Here is an 18,779-nt window from a genome sequence, read left to right on the forward strand (position 1 = left end):
CATTAACAATTTTATGATACCACGTGGTATGGAGTGCACAGACCTGCTGTTGTGGGTCACAAGGAGTTTAGGAATGATATTTGGGGCAGCTTATTCCTGGTTTGAGCATCACTGGGCATGTTTGGGAGTTTTGGAAGACACTTAGCTGTGTTTACTGCTGCTTTCCTTTTTGTCCCATTTCCCATGGGAGAGCTGTCCCTGGGGCTCACTTTCTGGGACAAGCAGAGAAGAGGGCAGAAGGTATTTGCTCTGCTTGAGTTCAAGCCCTTACAGCTTTGTTTTAGCATCTGTAAAAGACTTGTGTAAATGAAAACCATGTGTTTATCTTTCAGCTGAAGCCTTAGGGTTAGACCACATGGTCCCTGTCCCATACAGGAAGATTGCCTGTGACCCTGAGGCAGTGGAGATCATTGGCATCCCAGACAAAATACCTTTCAAAAGACCTTGCACCTATGGTGTCCCCAAACTCAAACGGATACTGGAGGAGAGGCACAACATCCATTTTGTCATCAAAAGGTGGGTGGCAAGGAAAGCAAAAGGAACTGCATGGCTCAAGAGTGTCAGGGATTTGAGCTGTGCTCCCTCCATGCTCACAGGGTTTGTTTTCACACAAAAAACTTATTTCACCCTCTTTCACAAAAGAGAGTTGAAAGCTCTTTCCCCTGCTAACCTCTGGTTTTCATCTCTCTCTCTCTTTTTGCAAGGATGTGGCAGAGCTGGCTGTACCATGATCACTCCCAAGCTCTGACACCTTGTTTACAGTGATCATGGGCACCAAACTTTGCTGATGCCCCAAACATTTGAAGGTGGTTACAGCACCTTCAATGACATTTGGTGTACAGGAGCAATGCCCCTGGGTGGAGGGAGGAACATCCATATTCTCACAGGGATTCCTACCCACCTTGTTTTTCACTGATCACCTGTGCTCATCTCTGTGTCTGTTAGTGAGAGTGTAACACCTGCAGGCCAGGCACTGTGTCCAGGTGTCTGCCTTTCCTCTGGGGTAGGAGGAGTGGATGTATTCCCAGTTATCACTGTGCTTTGCAATCTCTCTTTGCTTCTCTGTCAGGAAAATCTGCTCTGTCATACACTGGTTTATCCAGTCCCTGCTATGCAGCACTCATGTTGTTCCCTTCCTAGAGGTGTGAAACTACAGTGCAGAAAAATCCTGGACAAGGCTCCCAAGGGGTCTAAAATCACCAACACTGATGGAATTCAGGCATCCTAAAAGATTTCCTGATGTTGGTAGAGGAGCCACTTTGTCCAGGCTGCACCAGGCTGTGGGATGTGGCCCTGGACACAGTTTGCTCCTATGAGCAAAGTTGTGGGTAGCACCAAAATACAATGTTCAGGAGACAGGTGACATCATGGTCAGTGGTCTAAATTAGAAATTGAAGATCCAGAAACAGCTACTTTGGTTTCACTGCTTCTTAAAGCCCAGCCTCATTTAATAAGTTAGATTAAGACAATGAGTTATAAGCAGATTTAGAGGTGCTTTAGTTACAAAGCATATGCCATAAGGTTACTTGGCTGCACAACAGGCTAAAAGGCCTATTTTTAGCTGAAAAAATAATTTCCTTTTTTTAGAGAATGTGAAAAATTACTAGTTTGACTTGGTTCCATTAGCATCATCCATTTCTAATTCTTTTTTTTTCTCCTAGGATGTTTGATGAAAGAATTTTTACAGGTATGTTCTCCAACTCCTTTGATTTATTACCCACAAAATTGAAAGGTTATCCAGAGAAGCAGAGTTGCAATAATGCCACCTGTAAGCAGAGGAAGTGCAGGACACATGCAGTTATGCTCAGTAAGGAGTAGCCTTGTCTGTGCCCTACACCAGGACGTGCTGAGATTGCCTTTGCCTGGCATCAGTGCAAGCTCTGTACTCCCCTTAAACATTGATTTTTAGAGGTTTAAGTGAAAATTCCTGGTGTGTGAGGCTGGGCTGGCTCCTAAATCAGACTGAGCCACATTACACACAGTACATGGTATATATCTGTACTTTCAAGAGGAAGAAAATCACTGCTGTGTTCCTTACTGGTAAATTTTCTAAGTATTCTTTTTTTTCTTTTTTTTTTTTTTTTTTTTTGACTGGGAAACACTGGCATCTTCCATCTGCTAACCGGTTTTTTGAAAAAAGTGAACAAAAGTTCATTTTTTCAGTGACAAAATGGTGGGGAGAGAGTTATTTGGCTTTCATTGCTCTGTGTTTTTACTCCTTTTTTCTCTGAGCTGGAGAAGCCAGACTAATTCTTTACTGTGAGGGTGGTGAAGCCCTGGCAGAGCTTGCCCAGAGAAGCTGCAGCTGCCCCATTCCTGGAAGTGTTCAAGACCAGGTTGGACAGGGCTTGGAGTGATCTGGGATTGTGGAAGGTGTCCCTGCCCATGGCAGGGGGTGGAACAAGATGAGCTTTAAGGTCTCTTTCATCCCAAACCATTCTGTGATTCCTGATGAGACAGGTCCCCATGCTGTCAGACTCAACCCACACTGCAGCAATGCCCTCATCCCATTGCCCTCATCCACACCTGGAATGTGGCACTGCATCCAGGTTTATCACACCTGGAATGTGGCACTGCATCCAGGTTTATTACACCCGGGTCCTGCATTGCCTGGGCTTGGCTCACAAGTAAAGGCAGGTTTTGGGGTGGTGTTTTGGTTTATTTTCCCCCTGAGCTGCCAACCACACATGCTGGTAGCTCTCCAGACACCTTCTTCCCAGACATCTCTGCCAACCACATTATCACTCTGGCCCCACTACAGCCCCAGCCCTGAGAGTGATTCCTGAGCACAGTGACACTGGAGCCACCCAGAGGGGACCTCCAGCAGAACCTGGAGGGGTCCCACCTACATGGGGGATTTCTTTGTCTAAAGCCATTAATGGCTTTTTTTTTTTTCCCCTCAAGAAAAGGATTTCTTTAATCTCTAGCCCATCCCCAAGGGATGGAGCACTGAACTGTGTTTTTGCATGCTTGGATTTTCCTTGCATAATGGCTGCACCGTATCTGGGGGAGGCATCACGTCCATCTGCACATCAGCTCTGGGCCTGCTGCTGGAGACCACTGTGCTATGAGCCTGTGGATTACATGGTAGAGAGGTGCAAGTGGGTATTTGGAGATGAGGAAGCAAACCCAGCAGAAGTGAGGTGGGTGACAGGTCCCTGCAGGGCTACCAGAAGCAAAACCCATTAAACCTGGCGCTCTGAGGTTTGTGTCAGCACATCAGCTTGTGCAAAAAAACCCGCATCTGCTGAGTCAGGAGGTGCCATTTCTGCAAAGACATTATTTTCTGAGTGGAGCTGTATTTTAAGTTGCCATTTATGAAGTATCCCAAAGCTTCCCCATAAAGTTTTGCTCACCCTTTAATTAAAATACCCACCACTGCTCGGAAACCTATTTTTGTTACTCCCCTGGGTAGCGGCTTCAGGCGGCTCTGCTGATGCAAAACTAGATTTGGTTCATAGAAAGCACAAATTAAAAGGAGCCTTTTGGACTGTCAGTAGATAAATAGTGTCTTTAAGATTCTATATTTCTGCTGATCCTATTGCCAGAGCCCTGCCCTTTCTTGCAGGCTGGAACCAAAAGGAAAGTGGCATTAGGTTCCCATAGATTGAATGTGTTTTAGAGGGGTGAGGATATTGTGATGGTGCTTTCAGATCAGCAAAGGACATTTGACAACAGCTGTTTAACAGGACACCTTGTGGTTTCTGCAGCCTCACAATGTAGGCTCACTCCCTCCTTCCCCCAGCCCTCATTCTTCAGCTCTTTGCTCACCTTCTCTGACAGATTTTATTTCCTACTCTGCCTTCAGATTACTCTTTCCATCTCCAAGGTCGTTGCTGAGGCTTCATTTCAGCTCCATTCAGGCCGCTGAGGAACAGGGAAAGGAGAGAGGAAGTTTTTCATGGTGGCAGGATGCTTCCATCCCTCTCTGTGTCACTGTGACAGATTTCTCCTGCTGCTTTGTGGGCTTGGAGCTGTGAGACAGGGCTGACTGTGTCTCTGCTAGTCTGTGTTTTGCCAAGCTCACATCCAGTGCAGCACATCCCCTCCCTTGGGACAGGGCTGTCCCCACTTTGGGGCTTGCTCCTACAGCAGTGATCCACAGCCCTGGGTTTCCTACCTCTTGGAATCCTGGTCCTGTCAGCCAGCCTTTTCTGGAGATGCTCTTTCCTGGCAGGGCTTCCCAGCATGCACACAGTTGTGGAGAGGTTCAAGAAAATGTCTTGCTAATATTTTAACATGGGAACCCAGTGGAATTGGCATCCTTGTCTTTGCAAGCAGCTGGCACTTGAAAACCTGCTTGCCCACCCTGACCTCAGCTCTGGGACCAGGAGGGGAACAGTCTGCAACACTGGCATGTCCAGTTGCTAATCCTGGTTTTGCTTTTCTCCCAAAACCCCCCATGGACACCTGGCAACAGGAAGCAAATTTACCAAAGATCCAACCAAGCTGGAGCCGTCCAGCCCTCCCCGGGAGATCTCCCCTGAGCCTCACCGTGGGGCCACGCTGGAGCTGGTGGGGACCTCTCAGGCCAGCAGCAGGTAAGAGGGACTGCTGTCCCTGTTCCCTATAAAGAGAGTTGTTTTGGGGCTGTTAAAGCACACAGCAGGTTACTGATGTGTTCATCAGCAATGTCCAGTGGGTGCAGGAGGGTGCCATGAGCATGATTCAGTAAGCTGGAGCATCAGGGGGATGTTGTAAGTCCCTCATGGGAAGGTGAGTGGCTAAATTGGTGCTGCTTTCCTGCCTCCCTAAAATACCACTGCAATGGCACAGCACAGGAGGAGACCAAGCAGCCCCATCTTTTTGCAAGCCAAAAGTTTGGAATCATTAGTTTTGAGCAAAATTGATGAAAATGAGTGCCATGCCTGGGATTATCTGCTGGAACTGTCTCTGGTGTTAATGCATGACCTAAAGGATTTACTCTCAGAGCACACCACAGCAGCATCCTGCTAATTAAGTGTTGCTTGTTTAGAAAGCTCACAGAGAGCCTTGCAGTGCACTCAGTGAAGGTGGGGTTATACAGTGCAGCAGGGCAGGAGATTTTTTATGAGAGTACCTGTTTCTGTTACAACTGTGCCATGAGATAGACACGTCCAAAACATGCTGGCAGCACCTGTGGAGCATATATCACATAGCATACAGCTTTCCAACCCAGACTGGGAGATCCAGAAGGTGTTTTTCTCTTTATAGCCCCAGTTTCCTTCATTCTTAATTCAGTGGAAGCAGGTGTAATTTAACCTTTAAAATCACTTTAAGGAAGAGAGTCAGGGCAGCAGTTTATAGCATTATGAATTGCTATACGACAAGGAGCTTCTCCCAGCCTTGCTTCACACAAATGGAGTGAAGAATGCTCCTCAGTTTCTCTGGCACAAAGCACCACTGCCCAGCACAGACAGCTCCGCCAGCTGGGGCTTCAGACAGAGTGATGTGGCTGCTAAACTGTGCAGGTCAGGATAGGGAAATAAGGTAACTTGTCAGTCTGTCGTGGTTTGAAAGACAGGTGTCTGCTAAGGAAGGCAGGAGCTTCTCTTGAAAGGGAAAATGTAAACTCCCATCTCTAAATTATTATAGTTTTGAAATTAAGGAGCTCTTAGGCAAAGATGTGGGAATAGGAGTAACATTTCTTTACTAGGAAAATGAAAATAAAAATGCAGTACTACAAAAACCAAAACCCTGACAGAGTCAGAACACAACCTGGCACCCCATCAGTCAGTCAGGGTGTTGGTAGCAGTCCCATTAAATGGTGGCTGCAGTCCTGCAGTGGCAGATGAGGCTCTGTTGAAGCAATGATCCTGTAGAAGGGTGAAGTTTTCCTTTGAAGCTCCAGTGGTGATGAAGATGAGCCTGGTCTTCCTCTGGAATCCAGTGGAAGAAGGCTGCTCTGATGTTCCAAATCTCGGTTTTTATCTAGGTAGGAAATGTTTGGCTCCTCCCCCATGTGGACCATCTCCCAATGGGATGATGGAATTTTATCAGTGATGCAGTGGGACTCAATGGTCATTAACAGAAGATATCTTCCTGGAGGAAGAGTGGGTTGTGGAAAAGATAAAGAACACTGCCCCACCTGGTTTTAACAGCTGGCCCATTAACAGAAGATATCCCCCCAGAGTTATGAGGGATGAGTCATGGAGGAGATAAGGAACATTGCTCCACCTGGTTTCAGCAGGTGATGATAGAATTCATACTGCTGGTTATATCCTGCATTGCAACTTAAGACACCGTCCCATCCGTGACATCTCTTAGGTTCCTTTCTTTTCTTGGCTCTTGGATGATGTGAACCTGTGATAGGTTGGAGTCTCTTCTGGTTCTGCCCAGTGCTGTTTCAGATTTATCCCCTTGGATGTGGCTGCTGCACGCCCCTAAAGCGTGTCCAGGGCAGCAGAACCTGCAGTGTTAGAGCAGCCAATGAGTGAGCCTGGCAATATGGCCAGCACTGAAATATCACAACTTTGGAGGGCAGAGACCTCTTGAGCTGCCCAGTCTGCAGGGCTGGCATTTGTCTCCAGCTTTCTGGGTGTCCTCAGCTTCAAGTGAGGGTTTATGGGATATTGTTTGGTTTTTCTTCTTTCTGCAAATGAGGAACCTCTGTGCCATACTAGGAGTGTTTCCATAGGAACGGTCCCCCCAGGTCAGAGTTCTGCTCCAGGGAAAGTGCAATGTCCAATGCTCCAGGAGAAGGGCCAGACACTGTGAGGTGCAATGCACTCCTCAGGGAAGCCCTTCCCCCAATTTCTTTGGTGAAAGGTTTACTTTGGCCTGAAGCAGGAGAGTTTAAAACCCTTCCAAGGCTCCCAGGTACTATATGCAGTACCTTCTAGACCAATGATCCTTTTTGCCTTTCCACATTTAGGAAGAGCTTTACAGGAGCACTCCTGGCTTGTTGTGTGGTTTGTTCTGCTGATGCTCCTGAGTGGATTTAGACAAGCAAGAAGTGCTTTTGAACATCCCTCCTGAGCCAACAGGTGCTGGCTCAGAAGGATTTTCCTTCCCCCTGGAGGACCAACGCTTTGAAGGAGTGCATTTTCCAGAGTGGTTCCTTGGGTCTCTTACTGCCAAAGAGCTGTGGTTGTCCTGGTTCAAAAGAGAGACAAGAAAGCACATACATCCTGAGAATGCACAATAATCTCATTTGGATGCACAACAACTTGTGTAAATTCCTGAGCATGTGAAGTTAACTGTAGATGAGAGTTTGGGATAGTGCCCAGTTTTCAGTGAAGAAAAGCTCTGAACAGAATAAATATTTACCAAATCAATTGATTTTTCCTTTCTCCCTATTGTTTTACCTACATGAGTAACCACACTATAGTAATACTTATGCACTGCTCTCTGTCACAGAGGGATGGAGCCAAACAAGTTTTGGGTTTAAAATCAACCTCTCTGGTTTTCAGGAGCTGTCTGCTGCAGTTCCATCCATGGGTGTGTAGAGGCAGGGCTGCCATCAGCAAGGGTGCAGGACCAGGGTGGGTTTGAGAGCAGAGCTGATTTGCAGAGAAACCAGCAGACCTTGCAGCCATGGATGCTCTGCCACTGCTGGGACCACTGTGGGTGCAGTGACCCTGGGGACCCCTCTGCAGCTCTTGCAGCCCTCTGTGATACTGGGCAGCATTTCTCCCTCCTGCCAGGATCAGTCCACACACCACTGGGGTTTTAAGCTCTCTCTTTTCTTGCACCATGACCACCTTTCTTGTCTGCCTTCCTTTTCAGGTCTGAGAAGTGTAATGTTTCTGAAGGCTGTGAACCAGGTGAGGAATAATTCATTTTCTCTTGCAAAACAGTGTTATGGGGGACACACTAGAGAAACATGCCTGCAAAGTAACTTGAGTGTGACACTGGTTGCCTGATTGCACCACAGTGCCGTTCTCTAAGGACTTTATCTCCATTTGATTGAGGCAGAGATGAAGGCTCTTAGCCTCTGAGCCTCCAGCTGGGGCCTAAAATGTGTGAATTGAAACAATGAGACTTAAGCATGTACTTAAATGCAAAGCTAAGGGAAGTCTTCATGCTCTAAGTTCCTTTGAAAGCCATCCCTGAGAAGTCAGCAGTGTTGGTATTCTGAGGGGCTTGGACCCATTGAAACACCACACCAAGCCATGCTTGTCTTTCCAAGCTGCAGGCTGAGGCTCAGTGCTTTGCAGTGGATCTATCCCACCATAAGTGAGGAAATTCCTCTTGGGAGAAGAGGAAGCTGGGCTGAGGACTGTGGGCAGCCTCTTCCTGGGGCAGCTGGTCAGCACAGGCTTTCATCTGCTGGATTTGAAACCACCTGAATGTCACCAGGGTTCAGCTGGTCTCATCTTGGTGTGATGCAGCTGCAGTCAGCCCTCTCAGAATAGGGGCAGATTCCAGGCATGAATTTGGGGGCATTAAAATTGCAGGGAGCCACCCACTGGAGACAGCTCCTCTGGTGTCTCCACCAATGCCTGTGGGTGACCCAGTTCATTTCAAGTGAAGAAAGCCAGGAAATGAGCATTTGACAAGCTCCAGCTGCCAGTTTGAGGGCACCAACAGCTCCTCTCAGCCAAGCTGTTTGCAGAGCCATGCCCACAGGTGTCCCTGGGGTACCTGCATGCTGTGGGCTTGATGCTTGACTGAAGCCTTGTTGTGGCCAGCTCAGCTGGTGCTGAAGTGCCAGCTGGTGACACTTTCCCTGCATTGGTGCTGTGTTGGGCAGATTGCTGGATCCTGTTGGCAACTGCCTTCCCTTGCCTCTCCCCATAGGTACCTCAGGAGAGCTAGGTGGGATCAGGCAGATCAAAGTCGAACCAGACGAGCTGAACATCATCCAGATCACCGTTCCAGGTAGCTGCTGGGCACCACCTGTGTGCAGTGCTTGCTGCACAGGCAGGCTTGCCACATCTTGTTCCAGCATTTTGCTTTGAGAGGAGGCATTTGCAGGGTGTTTCCCAGCACATAAGGTTCCCTCATGTCCCTGCCATGGTCCTCCTCAACTGACAGAGCAACATATTGAGGTTTCCTGGGAGCATTGGAAGGTGTTTTAGGGCTCTTTGTTGTTTTTCTCTCTCCTTCATTGCTTTCCTATCTTGCCTTTCCCCTGGAGAAAGTGAGCCTGGTTTGCTGCTTTGCTTCATGTGGAGGATCCCAGGTATTGAGTACAGGATGCTTTTGAAGAGGTCCTTCATTTAGAAAACCAGCCTGGTTTTGAAGAGCTCATAAAAGCAGGTCTAATAGTCAGCTGGTTCAATATTAAGCACATACTAAAAATGTGTTGGAATTGTTGACACAGATGGGGGAAATGCCCAGTTTCTGCCCAGAGAGGTCAGTGGCCATGGGTTCTGATGGAGATGCTTAAGGGACAGCTGGGAGAGTCAGTTTTCCACTTGCCTGTCCTGGCCAGTGCAGCAAATGGTAGGATCATCCTCAGGGTTCAATGAATGGATTGTTAGCAGTTTGCATTTTCAGTGTGCTTTACAATCATTAATTAATAAGCTCCACAGAATGAGGGCAGCAACAGAACTCTGAGGGTGAGTGATTCTGAGGACAGTGGTGACAGGCCCCACCACACAGTGCAATCTCTGCTGCACCCAAAGTGTAGCAGTCCCCTTAGTAAGGTGATGGTTGGGTCACTCAGGATTGGTGTAGAATAGATTCAATTATGGTTACTGTAGGGGAAAGAGAAGGAACAAGCTACGGTGGTAGATGAAACATTTTCTTTTTCAACTTGGCAGCTAATGGAAGAGAAGAAAGTTGATGCATGATAAGCTGGAGGTCCATGGGAGGATGGGAAGAATTAGCACTTGTCCAGTGCCAGGGAGATCATACCTCAAGTCCAGAGTCCAGCTTTTCTTGCCTTATTTGAAGATCAAGTTCAATCAGAGGGAATACAGCTGAAGGCAAGGAGGAGGATTAATAGAAAAGAGGTGCTCACCTACAGGGAGAAATTGCTGAAATTGGGATTATTTATCCTGTGAGGTAGAAGTGACCTGATTGAAGTATATAAACTAGCTGAAACTTCATTTGAAGTTGAATTTGGGTGGGTCTTTGAGGGCATTGGACAGCCTGCCACTTGGGAAGACAGATTTAATGTAAGGGAAAGCAAAAGAGGGTTGATTTTGCTGAGGAAGGCAGCATTAGTAGAACTGTTCTCTCCATGTAGTAGCAAAATCAAGCAGCATTAGCTTTTTAAGTCAAAATTGAGTGTCTAGATGGAATTAAGTCAAGTAAATTATTAGAGCTAGTTTTTCTCTTCTTCTGTGGAGGTTAGGAAGAGATTTTTTGCTTCTTTCCCTCAGACTGAGGTCAGGTCTGTGTCAGGGATGAGCTCTGGGTGGTTCTGGGAGGAAGAAAGCAGATGCATTTTCTGGTGGTGTGGGGGGGCCCTTTGCTCAGTCCTTTCTGGTGGCCAGGACCCTCTGAACCCTGCTTTGGGGACAGTGTCCCACTGGCATCAGAACCAAAGGTGCCCATGGGTTTTTCTCCACAGACCGATCACCTGGTCCAGTGGAAATGCATGACCCGGTGCCCGCGCACGTGGCCTCAGATGAATCAAGATACATCCTGGACACAGTCCCAGGTACCAGAAGTGAAGCATCTGGGAGACTGCAGGGTAGGACAGGTGTTCATGCACCTGTCAAAAATAAGTAAATACTGTTTATGATCCAAAGTTGACCAGTTCCAGAGTCTTGGCCTCAATAAGACCAGATGGGACTGTGATGGAATAACTGCTGAGTTTTTTGGCACTGCTGCTCCTTCCCATCCTCTTTTCAGCCCCAACATGCTGCAAACCCAAGCCCCTTTACCCAGTGCACACCTGGAATTTACCTGCAGGATTTATGCTGGCCCTGTGGCTGCCCTTGCTCCTGCTGGGTCTCTCCTGTTCCAGGGAGCCCATAAAGGGTGAGCAGCCCTCAATGGAAGCACTGGGTTTATTCTGCAGTGCAGCTCTTGGCATGCTGCTCCAGCCCAGCCTCTGCTGGGACAGAGCTCAGAGCTCAGTGAGGGGAGGTTGAGTGGCTGCAGGCCCCCTGGAGAATTCCTGCTCATGTCTTGTCTGGTTTTGCTGGTGCCTGCTGCTGCTAACCCTCTTCTTCCTCAACAGAGACAGAGAAGGGCCCCAGTGAGGAGTCTCGACACGAAGAAAAGCAGATGGAGGGATCAGGTGAGTGTGTGGTGAGCTCTGAGCATAGCCCATCAGTGCAGGTTTTTGGAAGGATGAATGCACACAGATGTATTTTAGGTTGGGTTTTGTGAACTTCCTATGTTATCAGTGAAGCCTTTAGCTTTTAGTCTTTACCCTCTGAAACCCCTGCCCACAGAAGGGCACCATTGTGTTCCTGGGCTCTGTCCTCTCATCTTGTGCTTGAATTTATTTTTCCTTCTCTCTCCCTCTTTTTTTTTTTTTTTTTTTTTTTTCCCTCCTTACTGCTAGCATGGCTCTGTAGCAGGTGCATCCTTGCCCTTCCTTGTTAGGAGATCAGTTTGGAGGCCACTGTCAGAGCACTAGCACTGATTTGAGGGCATGGAGAGTGAGTGGCTGTCTCTGCCAGAGGTCAGGCAGGGGCTGCTCACCTGCAGTGCTTGCCCTGGAAGCAGCTGGTTGCTCAGAGCATTTCTCTGTATTGGTTTTTTGTTTGTTTGTTTGTTTTTTCAGATGGTATAGGGGACATTTTAAGTCATTTGCGGAAAAAAGTTGAAATTCTGTTCAACTCTCGATACGGTAAGATGGTCATTAACACATGTTCATCATGCCAGGTGCTGTCTTTGTCACCAGCCATTTCCAAACCAGCAGCTGAGTGAAGGTGCAATCTGATTTGTTCATCTGCTGTCTGCTGGGCTCACAAATTCATTTAAAACCTCCTCCAGCCTCGTTATTGCAGCTCTTCCCCTTGGTTTCCTTGAAGTTCTTTCACTGGCTGCAGCCCAGGAATTGCTGCCATGACCTTCAGCCTTCATTTTGCAGAGGGAAGGTCCAAAGTGGTTTCCCCATTACTTGTTTGAGGTCTCAGAGAGTGTTTTCCACCACAGTGATGATTGCATGGCTCAGGAATGCTGGTGGCACCTTGGTGGTGGGGGCTGGCACTCAGCATGCTCTGCTCACCTCTGCTTAGACGAGTTATTTAGCTGAGAAGAAACACAAGTGGGGTCACACATGCATTTTGAGAGCTGGCACAAAGTTTCTGCCTCTTTTAGGACCAGGAGATGTGGCTCTGCCTGACAATCCTGAAAAGCCAGGGGCATAGCTGAGCTGGTGGAGCTCCCTGTGAGCAGGAAAAGGAGCTGAGCTTTCAGGATGCTGTCGGGCAGGGCTGGGCACTGGGGATGCAGCTGGAACAGCCCTTGGAGCAGTGGCTCTCACTGCTTCCCATGGTACTGTAGTAACAACTTGAGAATCAGTCCACACTGATGAGGTGGGGTTTTTAACCTTGTCAGGGTTTGACACTGGCCAAACATCAGGTATCCATGAAAGCTGTTTACTTACCTTTTTCTGTTACAGTTGGGCAGAGGAGAGGGGAAAAAAGATAAGGAAGGCTCATGAGTTGAGATAAGGACTGGGAGAAAACACTCTAGGGCAAAACAGGTTCAAATTTAAAGGTATAAAGTCAATTTATTATTAACAGAGTCAGAGGAGGATAATGAGAAGTAAAATAAAACCTTTTTTCCCCACCAACTCCTCCCTCTTTCCCACAGAAGTGCAGGAGGACAGGGCAGGGGAGTTTTGGTCAGCTTGTTGCTCAAGATCTTCTGTTCACTCAGGGGGAGGAGCCTTTCTATTGCTGTGCCATGTGGTCCCTGCCATGGCAGACTTCCCAGAACTGGTGTGGTGTGGGTCACTCATCCACGGGGTGCAGTCTGTTCATGCCAGGCTGCTCTGGCTTGGAAGCAGGGCTTTCTCTCTCTGTGTTTCCCACTCAATTACAGTTTTCTCTGGCACTTTTCTCATGGGCTCCAAGTGGATCTCTGCATCCTCCATGGGCTTCATGCCTTACAGGGGGACAGTTTGTTTTACCATGATCCTCACCATGGCTTGCAGAGGAATCTCAGCTCTGACACCTGGAGCACCTCCTCCCTCTCTTTTTTTTTTTTTTTTCACCACTGGCCTTGGTGCTGCCATGTTGTTTTGTCTCATGTCCTCACCTCCTCTTTTTCTCTGACTAGAACACAAACTGCTGCTCATAGGTACCATTGCCAACAAGTTCCACTGATTCAAAGATTTCTGCAAGATCCCGCAGTTGATTTTGTCACCAACCTCTCTAATTGACTCCATAGCATGTCCATCTTCAGAGCCATCAGGGATTGACTCTGTTGGACATGGTGGAAGCTTCCAGCAGCTTCTCACAGAAGCAACTTCTGTGCCTTCCCCTGCTACCAAAAACCAGGCTGTGCCAAATTAACACAAACTTGTTTTTTCGTCTATCCAAATAGCACTGCTTGGCATTGGTTGGTTGGTTGCTTTTGGCAGGATTTAGCAGAGCAAGGGGAGTCCTCACCATGCTGGGCTGCACAGGCTGATGGGGCACCCCAGGCACATTCCCTGTCCCCTCACTTGGCAGAGGGGTTTCCCTGGGGTCTGGATGTGGGATTCCATGGTGTTGTGGAGAGATGCTTGCAGCCTTTATAGGAAGGCAGGCTGTCATAATGCAGCAAATGTAAAAGCCAGCTCCAGGTGGCTGCATGACTCTGTCCTTCATCTCATGTCAGTGTCAGGGACATCCCCATGAGACACAGAGCAACCACAAACTCCCCAAAAACCTCTTCAGCCCCTCCCAACATACCATGTTGCTATTGCTTAGACATGACAAGGAGGTCCAGCAAACTAATGAGATTGGGTCCCCATGCAGCAAAAGCCATAGGAATATCAGAGCCAGTCAAAGTCCCCTACTCCAAGTTCCTGATGTACCCTGAGGACCTGTTTGTTGTGGGCTTGCCAGAAGGCATCCTGCTGCGCCGCCCCAACTGCTTCGGGATTGCCAAGCTGAAGAAGATCCTGCAAGCCAGCAACAACATCCAGTTTGTCATTAAAAGGTAAGGCAGGTGGGGTGGCTGTCCCTTGGGAGGATGTTCCTGCTCAGAGCTCCTGCTGTGTGCAGTGTCCTGGGGAGCACCCATCACTTGGTCACCTTCAATAAATTTGCTTCATCAGAAGTAGACAAGGATTGTTGCCTTGTTGGAGCCGTGGGAGATAGTGATGGTGTTGTCATCTGTCCCTTCATGGCTTTTGGGCTTCAACCTGCTTTTACAAAGGTTTGGCCATCTCACCAGGATGGGTAAAGAGGCCTTTAAACTTCAGGGTGCCCTGGTGTTGAGCAAGGACAGGGGCTGGGAACCCTGGAGGGTTTTCCTACAGAAAGTGGCTCCAGCTGTGCATTGTGCACATGGCATCTGCATATGTGAGGAAAGATGTTAACCCTGTGCTGGAGGTCAGGCTGAGGGTGTCAGAAGAACTGTGGGAGGGCTGTGAAAAGCCACAACCCATGTAATGCAATAGCATTGCCCTGTAAGAGGGAACAGATCCAGCAGAGATGGATTTTAAGATGTCTTGGGTATTTTGGGGGCAGCTTCTCACCCGAATGTTGACACAACCAATGCTGCAGGTGACTGACACAGAAAATAAATATTGGGAGCATGAAGATTTTGTGGTATCACAACAGCAACTCTCAGGTCAGCTCAATCATATTTTGGGGTTTCCTCCTGTCCTGATCTCAGATCCATTCCTTTGTGACAGTTTCAGTGCACTTGCTAACAAGACCTCACTATGCAGTTTAGTATTAGGTATCCAAGTGGCAATTTTGGGGTCAATTTTATGTTGAAGGAAGCCATGCACAGCTTCTCCCATCCCTAAGAAATGTTCAGAACCATATCCACTGGAAGTCTGTAGCTGCTGACTTAATCTGCTCAGTCATCACATGCCTAATCTCATCCCAAGGAGTGACACATCAGCTCATTAAAGAGTCTGTCAGCATGAAAACTATGTCCAGAGTTCTCCCACTGAGTTGCAGGAGCTTTTAATGGCATTAGGCAGACAGAGTGGATGGTTTGTGGCTGTAGGAGTGGTGTCCTGAGGATGCTGGGCAGGGAGGTCACTCACCTGCCCTCTACTTGTCCCTGTTTTCCAGACCGGAGCTGCTGGCGGAGGGCGTCAAGGAGTCGGTGTCAGACAGCCCGGCTGCCAAAGGTAGGCTGAGACCCCAGCTGGGCTGTTGAGGTCTAGGTAGGAGAGGAGTGAGAGTGGTTTCCTACAGCCCTCCCTCCTCACCTTGTTTTTTGGCTGGAAACCCCTCCCATGCCCCTCCCTTGGCAGCACTGTGAATCCTAATTTCTCTTATGTCCCCTGTCTCAGCCGCCGACGAGAGGGACTCGAGCGAGGTGCTGCTGGAGGACGCTGTGAAGAGACAGGGCTTTCAAGGTGTGGGGCTGGAACCAGCTGTGGGGCTGAGGTGTGGGGCTGAGGCAGAGCCCCTGCCTGCTCTGGAGGCTGCATGGGACGCATCTGGGAAGGGAGTGCTGCAGGTGTTGGGGCTCACTGGGTTGGCAGAGGAGCAAGACCAGGCTGGGAAGAAGGAGAGAAGGAGGTGGGATGAGAGGATGGAAAGCACAGGCAACTAGAAGAAAAGATACACAGGCAGTCCCAGAGGTCCAAGAAGAGGTTTGAGGCGCTCTTCATGGTGCCCTAATTAACCAGCTTGGCTTATCTCCCTGTCTAACCTTGTGAGATGCATAATTAAGTTTCCAAGCCTAGGGGTTTGCCTTTTCTGGGACTTTTTCCACCTGTGTGATGTTTGTATAAATGCCACTCGAGTTCAGCTGGCCCCAGCATGGTGGCTCCCTTGGGGACAGAGTGATGGTGAGAAGCCTTTGTGCTGGACAGGCAAGTGCTGCCCTGCTCAGACATCCCTTCTTGGCCCCTGGGGCCCTGTGCAGGTTTGCACAAGGATGGGGAGCTTTTTCAAAGCCTTTGGCTTTTCTGAGAGACTTTGGAGTGTGTTATATTTTAATGCCAGTAATTATCACAACTGAATCTTCAATTTCACGTGGCTTTTATTCTTAGCAAACAGGCAAGGGAAAAATAACCCAACATATTTCTGTTTAGATTATTTTTAAGGACTTTGAATGACCCACTCCACAGATTAGCTAATTGCTAGATAAGGGCTTTCCTATAATTAGAAAATAGCATTACTTAAAAGTCACAGAGTGCCTTTTAATATACCAGCAGAAATCTATAATTGTTTCTTTATTTTACAGAAAATTATGATGCCAGGCTTTCCAGAATAGACATTGCGAATACGCTGCGGGAACAAGTCCAGGACCTGTTCAATAAGAAATATGGTGAGAAACCAGGCTTGCTTTATTCCCCCCCTTACTCCCTCCTAATTTTTTTTCTCTTTATTTCTCCCCTCTGCTCCTGATTCCTTCTTGCCAGGTACATTTTCTCATCTCCCCCTTGAGCTGCTGGTACTTAGGAGGGCCAGGAGGGAATGGCAGATCTGGGATTTGGCACTCTTTGCTACAGGAGCTGTGGGAGCACAGGAGTGGTGGGAGGTTGGGAAGGGAATAGGAGCAGGCTGTAGAGAGTGCTGGGGGACAGGAAGATGCTACTCCTGCTGTTCCTGGAGCAGGGAAATGCTGCTATCCCCATGTTGTGGTTTAGGAATGTTATACCCCAGTTTAGTGCTCACACTAAATCACAGCAAGCCATGCACTGTTCGTTCACTTGTCCTTCCCCCTCTCCCTGCCCTTGGGTGGGTTGAAGAGGACACTTGGAGACACAAAGGGTAAAAATCACATACTGAGATATGAGTTTACTGGAAGCAGCAATGGACTAAGAACAAACAAGAGCAGCAACAATATCATAACAGAGGGAACCAGTGCTACCTGACCACTCCCTCTCCACACCAGAAGGGACCCCATCCCTCATTCCTGGAAAATGATGTGAGGTGATATAGAATAAGTTCTAGCTCCAAGCCTTGCCCTGTCCTGGCTACTGCAAAAATTAACCCTGTCCTGGCCAGAACCCCTTATTCTATACCACTTACATCAGGCCAAAATTCTACACTTTCCAACTATATGTGTGTGTGTCTGTGTGTGTAGACAAGCACAGATATCATTTCTGTGGTCACTGCTGTCCCTCCAAGATGTTTGTTTAGTTCATTTTGTCCATGGTTGTGTGTTCTATCCATCTTAGAGGTCTTCCACAGGGCTGCTGTGCTTGTGGCTGGTTGCTGCATCGTGAACCCATGGCTGCTGTATCTGGAGCAGTCCAGCCCCATTGGCCATGGCAGTTATGGCAGTGGCAGTGTCACTCAGCACCAGTATTGTATAGTTCAACATTACAAACTGTTTTCACCCAAAAAACAAATTCCCTGCAGGGACACATTGTGTTTCCCTGTCTCTCTGCATCACCCACCAAGTGCATGCAGGTCCTTGGGCAAAAACAATCCCAAGGATAGGCTTGCCTTTGCTTGAGGTAGGACTAATCCAAACTGTCTTCCCTAACACATTTTTTTATAAGGACCATGGGGACTTTTTCCTCTACTAAAGTACATGGAGGTTTTGACTGGGCAGGGCCAGCTTGACTGGTAGAGCCTCAGGTATTAACTAACCAGGTGGCCTTTGCTAAATGTAGATCCCAATGTTTGAAGGCTCCCCATACATTGCTTTCAGTGTGAATTTTAACAGTGCATTGTATTATTCCATTTTTCCAGAGGCTGTTGGATGTACTTGGCACTGGTGAGGCCACACCTTGAGGGATGTGTTTTAACAGATGGTGATAGAATACAGACTTTTGGTCACATCCTGTATTGCAACCCAAGACATTTGGGTGCCCCAATATAGGAAGGATGTTGAGATGCTCAAATGCATCTGGAGAAGGGCAACAAGGCTGGTGAAGGGTCAAAAACACAAGCCCTATGAGGAGTGGCTGAGTGAACTGGGGTGTTTAGCCTGGAGAAAAGGTGGCTCAGGGGAGACCTCATCACTCTGTACAACTCCCTGACCAGGAGGATATAGCCAGGTGGGAGTTGGTCTCTTCTCCCAGGATATGACTGACAGAATGAGAGGACACAGTCTTGAGCTTCACCAGGGGAAGTTGAGGCTGAACATTAGAAAAAAATTCTCCACAGAAAGAGTGATGGGAATGGGCTGCCCAGGAAGGTGGTGAAGTCACCATCCCTGCATGTGTTTAAAAAAAGATTTGGTGTGGCACTTAGTGTCATGGTCTAGTTGATAAGGTGGTGTTAGGTCATAGGTTGGACTTGATGATCTCAAAGATCTTTTCCAACCTTGTTAATTCTCTGATTCTGTGATGGGGAGTATGATACATCTGCTCAATCCTCTTTTTTCTGGCACAGGTATAAGTGAGGCTATATTTGAAATGAGTCCCACTGTCCAGCTCAATTCTTTCAGTGTGCCTTGTTACCACAGGACCTGCTTTTCAAGGCACAGGATGGTGTTCCAGGCAGTGGCATGTCACTTTATCAGGGCCCTGTAGTTGTCCAGGGGTGAACTTCCAAACCACTGGAGTCAAGAATTTCCTCCAAACTTAGTCCATTTTCTAGCACATTCCATGCCACTCATGACTATCCATCCTTGGGACAGATCTCTGAATAACTTTTCTAGAAATCTCTTTCTTGACTCTAAACATGGTGTGGACCACACTGAGGAGACCTGGCAGACAGCAACAAGTGCATGGTTCCCTGAACATACAATTGTAACAGGCCTGAAGGGGAAAAGGAGGTGGAAAGCTGGGGAGAATCATCCTGCCCTGTTTCCCCCACAGGCTGGGGAATTACAATTACTGATGTGCAATTATTGATGAATTCCCA

General features: G+C 48.0%; 1 protein-coding gene across 8 annotated transcripts in view; it reads left to right on the forward strand.

The window, feature by feature from the left end:
• GTF2IRD1 (GTF2I repeat domain containing 1) overlaps positions 1-18,779 on the forward strand; it is a 71,696-nt gene that overhangs the window by 37,682 nt on the left and 15,235 nt on the right. For 6 of the 8 annotated variants that reach the window (XM_033078001.1, XM_033078007.2, XM_033078006.1 and 3 more), the window contains 12 exons: positions 333-516; positions 1,662-1,687; positions 4,421-4,541; positions 7,708-7,745; positions 8,722-8,802; positions 10,445-10,534; positions 11,057-11,119; positions 11,612-11,677; positions 13,800-13,983; positions 15,075-15,133; positions 15,299-15,364; positions 16,201-16,284. In XM_033078001.1, coding sequence (XP_032933892.1) covers positions 333-516; positions 1,662-1,687; positions 4,421-4,541; positions 7,708-7,745; positions 8,722-8,802; positions 10,445-10,534; positions 11,057-11,119; positions 11,612-11,677; positions 13,800-13,983; positions 15,075-15,133; positions 15,299-15,364; positions 16,201-16,284 — 1,062 coding nt within the window. The remainder of the gene's footprint in view (positions 1-332; positions 517-1,661; positions 1,688-4,420; positions 4,542-7,707; positions 7,746-8,721; positions 8,803-10,444; positions 10,535-11,056; positions 11,120-11,611; positions 11,678-13,799; positions 13,984-15,074; positions 15,134-15,298; positions 15,365-16,200; positions 16,285-18,779) is intronic. The other 2 variants (XM_033078004.1, XM_033078008.1) reach the window with 2 other exon arrangements.

This window comes from Catharus ustulatus, chromosome 22, assembly GCF_009819885.2.
Source record: "Catharus ustulatus isolate bCatUst1 chromosome 22, bCatUst1.pri.v2, whole genome shotgun sequence".
In the NCBI taxonomy this organism is placed as follows: domain Eukaryota; kingdom Metazoa; phylum Chordata; class Aves; order Passeriformes; family Turdidae; genus Catharus; species Catharus ustulatus.